Source organism: Amphibalanus amphitrite, unplaced genomic scaffold (genome assembly GCF_019059575.1).
Source record: "Amphibalanus amphitrite isolate SeventyFive unplaced genomic scaffold, NRLGWU_Aamphi_draft 000112F_arrow, whole genome shotgun sequence".
Taxonomy (NCBI): domain Eukaryota; kingdom Metazoa; phylum Arthropoda; class Thecostraca; order Balanomorpha; family Balanidae; genus Amphibalanus; species Amphibalanus amphitrite.
This window is the reverse complement of record NW_024881607.1, coordinates 27,220-38,641: the sequence shown is the minus strand read 5'-3', so window position 1 is coordinate 38,641 and position 11,422 is coordinate 27,220. Positions and strand designations below refer to the sequence as shown.

Here is an 11,422-nt window from a genome sequence, read left to right as displayed (position 1 = left end):
AATGCATGGGAGCAGCATCATAGTTATCCCATGTTTGGACGCTTAAAACCACGAAAAGACTGCAAACGCGCGGCTAATGCGAGCCAACATACGCCGAATCGCGATTCCGGCCAAACATGGTCTCGAAAAGTAGGTCACAGGTCAAAGGTCATTAAGGTCAGGGTCATGAAAATTTCAGGGTAGGTGTAAAATTGATAAAAGCGAGGGTACTGCAAGTTTCGTCGCGATCGGCCGCTTTTTACGCGAGTTATTCGCGAAAACCCTAGGGGGTCCGTTCGACCCCCCCCCCCCCCTATACGGGCGAGGGTTAAATTTTAGGATTGATTTCAGCTGATGCTCAAAGGATGTAGAGCTATTCATTCGTTCATTCATGCGACCATCCATTCATAAAAGAAGCCAGAGATAAAATTGTTCATTTTAGATAAGTGTGAAATACAAACTCAATAAAAGTTTAATGATACGGCAAATTTGACAGCTTTTTTAATGAATAGACAAATAACTTTAACAAATCAAAGTTGAGAGCCCCAAATACGTAACACAATTGAGTACATTTTAGGCCATCTCAGTATTTGTCAACAATTGTTGTTGGGGGGACTGGGGAGGGTGGTTGCTGGCTCATAAACTGTCCCCCCCCCAAAAAAAACGAAACCGATCATCCGCGAAAAGAACTATTGAGCTCGAACCGAGGTGACGAATCGATTTACAGTTACACGCATGCACGATGACTAACGATGCCACTTTTTGACTTCTTGTGTCAAATTAATTCCATCATCTGGATAGCACGTCAACATTCTTTTTGACATTTTGCAACAACCGTATACTATTTGGCGCGACTAGCCTCAGAAATGTTCTGAAACTAAAACCGTTTCTTCGCAATCAACTTGGCCCACGTCATTCCAGCTTATGCACGACAAAAATAAAATAATGCTTCAGGATCACTGGCCTGAATTCCAATGCTTAGTTTACTCAAAACCGGTGTGGCTGAGGCACTATTCGCTACATCCGTGGCGGCCACCATTGTGTTGCATTTTTTTTTCCGGTAAGCTGTAAGTTAATAAGGAAAGGGTTGGTGAGTGGGATGAAAACAGCCCTCACCCTCCACCCCCTTCTTCTGGAAACATAAGTAACCGAAAGATCTGGCGATGGTTTATCCATCTCCTCTGCCGCCGCGCTGCGAGGCCTCGATTCGTTCGGTATGTGGAGTCCTGAGCGGTCCTCCCCGGAGGCAAGGTGAAAGGTCATGGCCTGTATCATAAATTTATACGTTGCTGAATATGTTTTATAGTTCTTCCAAGGCCTTGGACACCGTTTTATTATATCGGATAAGCATTGCACTTTCTTGTCAATCAATACATTTAAATAAAACTTTATCATAACCTCATACTGCGGCATTGTAGTTCTGCTTACGGTTGCCTATTTATGATACGGGCCACCACCACCTCCACTGCGCTGGAGCTCTGGCGTTCTACCCCTCCCCGCTACGGACCGGCCCTCGGGCTAGGTGTGTTAGTACTGAGTGCAAACGTGTAGTAGTCACGTGACTTTCATTCACGTAGCGGGAACGGAAGCTATAGGCGATACCAAGGACGGGCTCTGGGGAGGCAACCGGCACGGAAAAATAGCACGATTGTAGTTTTGAAAGAATATATGTTGCGGTAAGAGGAATTATACAAAACATACGTCCTAGGAGGAAACATGTGTTATTCCTCCATACTTTGCGCTACATTTCCTTTCTCCAATGGCCAGCACTTAGCAAATAATAGCACAATTCTAAATTGGTAATATATGTGTACAGTAGCAACTGCGGGTCCCTGTACAGTGGGTGGGCGGGGTTGGCGAGGATGTCGGCCGCCAGCTTGCAGAGGACAGCATCGCGACGCTCGCTCAGAGTCTCGAGGTTGAGGAGCTGGCAGGCAGAGGCGTAGTCGGTGTAGTTTTCGTATCCTATCATGATTTTGCAAGCTCTTTTCTGAACTTGCTCGATTGCTTGTGCTTGTTGCTGTGTCAGTCCCGTGTGCCACAGTTGAGAGCAGTATTCCAGACATGGACGAATGAAGCTGATGTAGACGGCGCGGATATCGCTCAGATCTGCATGGAACTGACGGAGGACTGTGAGCATGAACAGCCTGCGAGAGGCGTTTTTTGTGATATGATTTGTATTTGCCGTCCACTTTAAGTCAGAAGTAATATGGACTCCGAGAAGTTTCATGGTAGAGACGACAGGTACTGGCTCGTTGTTAATGATTACTGCGCCGTCCATATCCGTGTTGTGAGAGAAGTTGCAGATGAGTATATGACACTTTTTTCCGTTGATCTTCATGAGATTGTTCTCTGACCATGTTTCCAGAGTGGATGCGGCCGTCTGGGCTTTCTGAAGGACAATGTTTGCATCTCTTGCAGGAGACAGTATGCCGATACTGAGGTCGTCCACATACTTCCATCGATGATCTTCGGTAACTGCGCAGTCATTTATATGAGCCAAAAATGCAATCGGGGCGATTTTTGTCCCTTGGGGCGTTCCACACGTGGTAGTGAGCTCTGATGAGACAGGATTCGAGCCACCAAGTCGAACGACCTGTTTCCGCTCGTTGAGGAAGCTGGCTACTGTAGGCACGATGGAGGGACGAACTTGCTGGTCCAGTAGTTTCCTGAGCACGACATCATGGCTAACCAGGTCGAAGGCCTTGGAAAAATCGATCGCCAGGATGGCCGCAGCGTTTGAAGAGCTGTCTGTGTTCTTAGCCAGGAAGTCATATAGCGAGATCAGGTAATGTACTGTAGAGTAGCCTGGCCTGTTTCCGAACTGGTGTGGGTCAAGTGATGGGGTAATGTCAGCCATGATCCAGGTTGTCAAAAATCCTTCAAAGATTTTGGAGAAGAGCGGGGTGAGTGAAATGGGTCTAAGATCGTTGAAAGAGGTTGGAGGGTTGACCTTGGGAATGGGGGTGATGAAGGATAGCTTCCAAGCAGACGGAAATTTTCCGGAGGATAGCGAGGAGTTGAAGATGTGAGTGAGTGGCTGCGATAATTCGAAGGCAAACTCCTTGACCAGCCGTGCTGGTAGCTCATTCGGTGTGGTGGAGATGTTGGAGCGGATGCTGCTCAGTTCCCTCTGGACGTCAGCTCGTCGGATGACCGGTGGGGGTGCGTCCGCCGGTAGGTAGGCAGGGAATTCCTCCAGGTTGAGTGCCGGCAGCTGGGATGAGATAGATGCGAAGTGCTGGTTGACCGCTTCCGCCAGCGCCCCACCAGTCTCATACTCAGCGAAGTTTAGCTGTTCGTTCTTTACTCGGCCGGTCAGACTCTTGATTTGACGGTACCAAGTAGCCGGCTTTGCTGTCCTCATTCCTCGTATTTTCCTGTCGTAGAATTCCGCCTTGGCTTTGCGGCACAGATGAGTGGCCTTATTTCGTAGATGTCGCCACCGGTCGGACATGCCCTCGAGTCGGAAAACTCTGTGCTTCTGGGCAATGGCGTGTCGGACGGTGGCGGTGATGTGAGGCTTCCCTCGATGTCGCACTGGCAATGTCTTGGTAGGCAGAAACCGGTCTAGAGCAGTGGAGAGCGTTGACTGCAGCACCGCCACCTGTTCATCGGGGGAAGACGCCTCATATACGGGGGTCCAGTCATGTGCTGTGATCCACCTGCCGAATGCTCTAACTCCCGAGTCCGGCAGCATTCGCACGGTCGTTCGTTCCCTCGGTGTCGGCTGGATGGTGCGCGGTCGAGCGTGCACGATGACGTGCTTGGAGCGCCCGAGGGGCGACAGCGCATCACAGGCTCGTGATAATAGTCACCCAGATCGGTCAGGATGAGGTCCAGAACTGAGTCCCCGTGCGTGGGGGCTGTTACGATTTGATGCAAACCATTGAGCCGGCAGAGGGACTCAACTGGAAAGCTGTTGAAATCACCGCAGATGATAAATCGAGGGCAATCATACAGGGTACGGAGCTCATCAATGGCGAACTGAAGGTGCTCCTCGTATTTCACTCGCAGCTCTGCACACGAGCCTGGTGGGAAGTAGACTGTGGCGATGCAGATATTAGATGAACCTGCCGGAAGGTGTTTAGGCCGTAATTGAAGCCATATCACTTCAACGTCTTCCTCAGAGGGTTGGAGGCTATTCAGTAGCTTCACTGGAATAGACTGTCTGACGTAGCAGCCGACGCCACCTCCCCGACGATGCAGTCTGGGTCGCTGAAAGAAGCTGAAGCCGGGGAAATTTGCCTTGTCCTGATCGACCTGCCAGACTTCCGAGATGCAGACAACGTCAGGGGCATACTCCAGTATGTTCGCGTATAGCTCGTCCAATTTATTGTTGAGTGACGTGGGGTTGGTCAGGAAGATGGCAGGTGCTAGCTGTTTCCCTGATCCCAGTACCCTGCGAGTCTCCGCGATGCTGAGTCGGGCTGGGACCGTGATCGTTCGCTGTTGGTATCCTGCATCTCTAATGGCGATGGGACGGGGCCGCCGGTTAGATCCACAAATGGCACGGATTGGCTGATGTGAGCGGCGGACCAAATGTGTCAGGCGCGCTGGGAGACTGCTTCGGATGGTCTGGGCGATTTTGCTATTCGCACCACCCCTCACCCTCTCACGCACCGCTAGAAGGTAAGCCCGGTCGTACGTGTTGTCAGCTGGCTTTCCACTGATGTATGAATGACCGATGCTCAGAGTGTGCCGGGGCAGACATCGGTTGGTTTCACCACGTGAAGGGTGGCGCTCTACACGGCGGGACCCACTGGCCCCAACGCCTTCCTGCCGGCTGCTGTCCGCTGGCAGGCCCGGCCCATCCCGGGGTTCAGCCGTCCGGTCTCGTCCTGCATGGGCGGGTCCGGGGCTGCCTGTTAGGGGGGATCAGGACACGGCCGCGGCTCGGGCGCCGCTCGTACTCTATGGCACGTCTGCGGCGCGCCTGGACGTGGCGGCCGGCCCGTCTCCCCCTGCAGTGCCGCCTTACTCCGCCGCTGGGCGGGAAATTAATGGGTCTGTCCATGAGGGTTTCGCCCCTGGTCCGAGTGTCCGACGACCGTCGGAGTCGACGACGGTGAAACGTGCGGCGCGTGAGGCGGTAGATGAAGACCGAGCCATGTGATTGGCTGGTGGAGCTCTTCTAAAACCGGTAGAATTTTGGTCGAACGAAACGCGGGCCATGGCATAGGCCTTCGGTGGTCTTGAAGAGTAAAAACAAACTTGAATATTATTCGCAAGCCCACTAGATGAGGGACGAACGAAAATCACCACGCATTGCCGAAGCTAGCACTGTTCGACACCGCTGATACGTGACAATACAACAGCTACAGTTACAAGAGATAACATATAAGGCAGCAAACGATCACAAGACATATGTGTCAATCAATCACTGACATCTGCGTGCATCAAAAGGATTTACTAGTTTACGACGCCGCCGCTGGGTTGCACACGCTACGGTGCCGCCGCTAGCAACGGAGCGCTGTTGCACACGCTACACACCCACGGCCTGCAGAGGTTCCCCTCTCACGCATCCCATTTTTATAGGCGATGGCGCCCCCTTGAAAGATGACGCTCCTATGACGCTGCTGGCCCGTGAGGGCGCCTTTCTAGCTTGCACTTGGGCTAAAGACACAAAGGGGCGCCCACCAAAGTTGAGGGGGCAAACGGGATGTTGGGGTGGCAGAATTTCCAGTTGGGGGGCACTTCCCCCCAAAAGTAGGCATACAAAGCTACGCCCCTGCGTCTGCAACAGATTTTAGGGGGTTTGGACCGAGTTGGACCACTTAGGGTAGACCAATCAAAAAATTACCTAATTGGCAACATTTCAGACTACGGCGCGTCTAATGGTGTGAACCAGTGACAACTGAACCAGTAGGGACAACTGAACCAGTGGACACCTGAACCAGTGGACAACTGAACCAGTGACAACTGAACCAGTGACAACTGAACCAGTGACAACTGACTGAACCAGTGACAACTGAACCACTAACCAGTAGCCCAGCAAGCAATTTTACTCCGGGCCCAAGCAGGCTGAAGTGCGGCTTGCCCGAGATTTTTAGTCGGGCTAAAGTCGGCTAGCGCTTGGACTAAAGTCGGCTAGCGCTTGGGCTAAAGACTAAAGTCGGCGTATGACACAAAAACACCGTCTAAAGCCCATGCTCTGCCGGAGGTATGACCTCTGGGCCTCTCGGCGAGCTCAGGACAGCCGTTGTTTAGCCCTAGTTGTGCGACGTTTGGCGTAAGCCCGATGTAAGCCTGAGCAGTGAATCCATTTACATACCGGGGATTCCTCTGGGCCCAGGCGGGCTGAACTCTGCCAAGCCCACGTTGCGTGCCCTGTCTGTCCCGAGTTAGGCCATTTTTTGTTTTGTTGGGTTAGGCCCTTTCGGTCGATAAGACCATTGCAGAGCCGGAAGGATGATAGGAATTAGGGGGAGACATTGGTCTGGGCAGGCACCCTAGTGAGTCGCCGGGGCTGAGCCCGTCCAGAGGACAGGCCACCCAGCCCCAAGGCACTCACTGCACCCGGCTACGGGGTGCGCTCCCTCGGGAGCAGCGGTGCCGCTCCAAGGGAGCAGCCCGCATGAGATAAAGTTGCCTTCCAGCCCGGAGGGGGTTGCGGCGTGGAGGAGAAGGATTTCAGTATCCTGAGGATAGAAGCACGGAACGGTGGAGTTAGGCCATCAAAGTGAATATTATTTATACGTTGCTAACTATTCGGGCGTCCCAGGTGGGCGGAACGGTTACCACACCAGTTCGCGACCACCAGGCTCTGTCAGCCCTGTCAGCCGTCGACGTCGTACGGCTGATGGTAGCGCTGGTGACCGGCCTGGAGACCCTAACCCAAAGAGACAGAGACCAGGACCTGCCTATCGTGGTCTGCACGGATAGCCTCTCAGCAGTGGCGACCCTGCGCAACGGCCCGGCCGCCCAGACCTCCCCGCTGGGGGTAGCGGCTTGGAGAGCCATGTTCGCCCTCTCGGATAATGGCCGGAAGATCCACGTCCAGTGGGTCCCCTCGCACTGTGGTGTGGAGGGTAATGAGCGAGCCGACAGAGTGGCCCGAGAGGCCGCGGAACTACCACAAGACAGCGTGCCTGCAGACATCAGGACAATCACCCGAGCGGTGGCTAGGGCCGCCCGCGACGACACGGTCCGGGCCTGGCCCCCCGGCTGGTTCCGGTCGCTGATGGGGGGCCGATTCCCCCCACCGGTGGCGGGGCTGGACCGGGAGCGCGCGGTGGACGTCCACCAGCTGCGAGCCGGGCACTGGTCGGGCTCCAGGGCCTACCTGCACAGGATCGGGGCCGTTCCCTCTGTGGGATGTGAGGGCTGCCGCGACGAGGGCTGTGTGGCGGCCCGCTGCCCCCTGTGCAATGAGGAGCCTGACACGCCGGCACACGTGCTGCTGAGATGTCCGGCGCTGATGCGACTGAGACATTCAACCCTGGGTCACATCCATCCCAGGCTGGAGGAGGTCCGGGAGACCTCAGTGGTGGCGGCCCTGGCGGCCGCCGCCAGACGCTTCCAGAGCCGCCTGGCTATGCTCCCGTGAGGAGCAGAGGGAGAAACAACAACAACAACAACAACGTCGTACGGCTCTCGGCTCAACTTATGTCGGACGGTGCTCTCGGCTCAACTAACTAATGCTCTCGGACGGACACTCTAATAGATCGGACACAGATCAATTGGCAGACCGGCAGATTGGCACAGACCGTCCGTCCAGCCACGCGCTACCTTATACCTGTACAGCGCAGTACGACATTAGTTGTCCACTGTTTCAATTGTCCGCTGGTTCAGTTGTCCGCTGGTTCAGTTGTCCACTGGTTCAGTCGTCCACTGGTTCAGTTGCCATACTGGTTCAGTTGTCACTGGTTCAGTTGTCACTGGTTCAGTTGTCATACTGGTTCAGTTGTCACTGGTTCAGTTGTCATTGGTTCAGATGTCACTGGTTCAGTTGTCACTAGCTCAGTTGTCACTGGTTCAGTTGTCTACTGGTTCAGTTGTCCACTGGTTCAGTTGTCCACTGGTTCAGTTGTCCACTGGTTCAGTTGGCATTGGTTCAGTTGTCCCTGGTTCAGTTGTCGCTGGTTCAGTTGTCGCTGGTTCAGTTGTCGCTGGTTCAGTTGTCACTGGCTCAGTTGTCACTGGTTCAGTTGTCCCTGGTTCAGTTTTACCGGTTCAGTTGTCCCTGGTTCAGTTGTCACTGGTTCAGTTGTCTGCCTACCGAGGGTTTCATCGGAATCAGTCCAGGGTCTAACCAAGGCGGTCTAACCAAGGGTCTAACGAATAGACCACTTGAATTCGACCAATGAGGAGCCAAGAAGTAGCAGCATGCTCGCAGCCTGCTGATAAATAAACGGGGGCGAACCTAGCCCTGATCGGCGGCCGGCTAGTACTCTTGCCGGCGCTCACATACGTGCACGTTACCCCGGCAACGGGCTATTGACCAATGAGAAGCGAGAAAAGTGTTACGTCACTGCGATTTTTCATATACCTGTGCCCCCCGGACGTGACGTAGTGTGCTCGCGCGCGTGCAGGGTCTCTGCGATCGAAAAAGAGCGCTAGCAGCGCGCCACTCGACGCCGCAATTGTCTAAAGCGGCGTGTTAGTATGCTTTATTATGAATGATGTGTGTAAAAGTGAGTTTTTATGTTGTTAATGTGGAGGAAATGGTTGGAATAAATAAGTTATTTTTATTTCTATTGGTTGGAGTTTTTATTCAAAAGATTTCGGTCTATAGTATTGATATTTGCTGAAAATGCCTTCATTTGGATAAATTGCAGATATTTGGCAACTGAAGTGTTAGGTAAGCCTAAATGATGTGTAAAAAGGTAAGAGACACCCTGATTATCATTTGAGAAACGAAAATATATGAATTTTCCTTATAAGACTCGCTCAATATGCTACTCCGCGGTTTATGCCCCGAGGGTGTCCGAGGGTTCCCGTTAGTTTGTCGTTGGCGCTCGGCTTGCGCGCGAGCCGACGTCACCGCCTGTGACGTCGGCTCGCGAAATACGTCATACCCTGCACACAAAATAGCCGGCTGCCGAACAGCGCTCAGAGAATCATGCGATTTTCCATTCTTGCTTAAGGTGACTCCATATTGCACGCTCCGATCAGGTCGATTGGGCCGAGATCGTTGAGCGTCAACACCGACTGGGGGCTTAGCTTTTACTGCCTGGCCTCCGGGTGCCCTTTCCCGCGCGGAGTCACCTCCCTGTCCCTCTTCGTCACCCTCCTACACATTAGCTTAAACGATACAGGGTTTTTTCCCCGCGCTATTTTGGCTTCAGCGCGGGGTTTTTCCCTTTGCAATAGGCGCCGGGTTTTTCAGTTAATAGAACTTTTTCCCTGGCTATTACACCCCACAACCGAACACTGACACCTTGCACAAGTATGACTGTGTGTATGAATGTTAATAAATACATGAACCAATGCTGTGTTTTCGGTTCCAGCACCTTCTTTCGGCACTTCGGCAACAAGTAAGTACTCCCGTTAGCTTTGCCACACCTAAGATAGGCTCCCACGTTGTTATTTGCTCCCGGGTTAACATAAACCGGTTTAACGTAACTTTTGCATCCCGGCCAAAATTGCCGGGTTAACTGTCCCACCGCTCGAGACTGGCACTAGGCTGGCCGAGCAAAAAAAAAAAAAAAAAAACTTTGCGCATCCTTTGAGTGCTATGTGCGCAAATATTGTCATCAAAGATCTTGTTTAGGTATATTGTGTGGGTTTATTGATATACTGCATTGCTTGTGGCGCCCTAACTCTTCAACAACAACAACAACAGCATTGATTGTGTGAATCCCTGGCAGCTACGCGTCCAAGAGGCCCTATATACCCGCGCCCAGTTCAAGTTCGCCCGCGCCCTAATTCAACAAGAACTGGAACAAGCTATAGATGTAAAGATATAGGTAAGCGATGATGGATGCGTGTGTCTATATTTTAAACCAGATGGAGTCTTGAATGAATCTGTATAATTTTGCATTAACTGTCAAAATCTCTGTGCCAGTCCATCTATAGATGGCCTTGGTGCAGTCTGTACTTGAGCCACAATATTTCCAGCATATAGATAGATAAATATTTACTTTAGGTCCGCAATATTATTTTAACAAGAAAAAATGCACATTCTTACACTATTTGATGTCCTGAATTCAGATATGATGCTTAAATGCATCAAAAATGTAAAATAAGATACTTAAACCCCAGCACATTACACCGCACTGCTGCACAATACACACTGAAGAAAGCACGCTTCCGCGACAAAAACGAAACATACAACGCTGCCCTATAAAAGAAAAAATGATGCAGGTATTCATTAGTTTTCGACGTTATGAAAATGACGTCATAATACCAAAGTACAGGAAAAACGGTGAATAAAAAGAGAAAAAATTTAGCAAAGGTAATAGAGCATAAGAAAATGATCAGAACATAACCAAACCTTACCTAACCTGACCTACTGATGTTTGCCTACTGGGGGAAAACGAAAAAGTGACTTGCATGAATAGATTGCAAGCAATGGTAAGGCATTGCCTTCGGCACTGCACCGCTCCGCCACGATTATTTTGACGTCACTTTCCTTACAATTTATTATCATCCGTAATTTCGCTCAGCCTTGGCTGGACCATTTGTAGCGGGTGCGCCGCGCAGACTGTCTTTTGACACGTGCAGTTCCGGTCGGAGGTGGGGCCGTTGGTGGTGATACTGGTGATACTAGTGTACTGGTGCTTTTAAATTGGTTTCTAGAAGGAATAAGTATCAGAAATGAAATCAGGAGGTCTTAGAGTATCGTGTTAACCTCTGGAACAGCCTCCCTGAATCTGTTGTTACTGCTCCGGACATCCAGTCCTTCAAGAGGGGTCTAGAGCAGCATATCCCAGACAAACTCGTAGAATATTTGTAAAATCGCTCGTTATATTGGTATTCTCTGTATGTATTATCGCTAACATGAAATGTATCTATTGCCTGTCATACTGCAGACACACATTTCCAGTTCTCATTCTTGTGACCTACGTTGCCAAACTGGAACAACTGTATAGCATGTTTTGAACTGGCGTGTCTTGTGAGACAGGGTTCCTATCATTCCTTACCAGCCCTTTTTCCTAAGACTACCAAGCGAAGGGAACCCAACCAGGTAAGTAAACCAGGTAAGTGAATGACTTTTATTTACCACTCTGTTTTGCGGACCTAAAGTAAATAAATACCGATAGATAGATAGATAGATAGATAGATAAGCTGTATTTCAGACTCTGGGTCCATACTCTTAAATACTGATGATTTCAGACAGTGCAGTGGCAAGACAACCAAATATCACACAAACAATCATTCGGGCCTGATTCAGCACTCGCGCAGAGCTATGTGTAGCTATCTGCATCAACATTCAAGGGTGAATCGTGTAAAACGCCCAGGGTAGGTAAAATGCCCAGTATTAGTAGAGCAGAATTCA

At 51.1% G+C, this 11,422-nt stretch overlaps 1 protein-coding gene across 1 annotated transcript; it reads left to right on the top strand.

The window, feature by feature from the left end:
* The first annotated feature begins 6,781 nt into the window (after positions 1-6,781).
* LOC122381049 lies at positions 6,782-7,528 on the top strand. The gene has a single exon (XM_043364757.1). It carries the CDS (start codon positions 6,782-6,784, stop codon positions 7,526-7,528), a length of 747 nt encoding a protein of 248 aa, XP_043220692.1.
* The last annotated feature ends 3,894 nt before the right edge of the window (positions 7,529-11,422 follow it).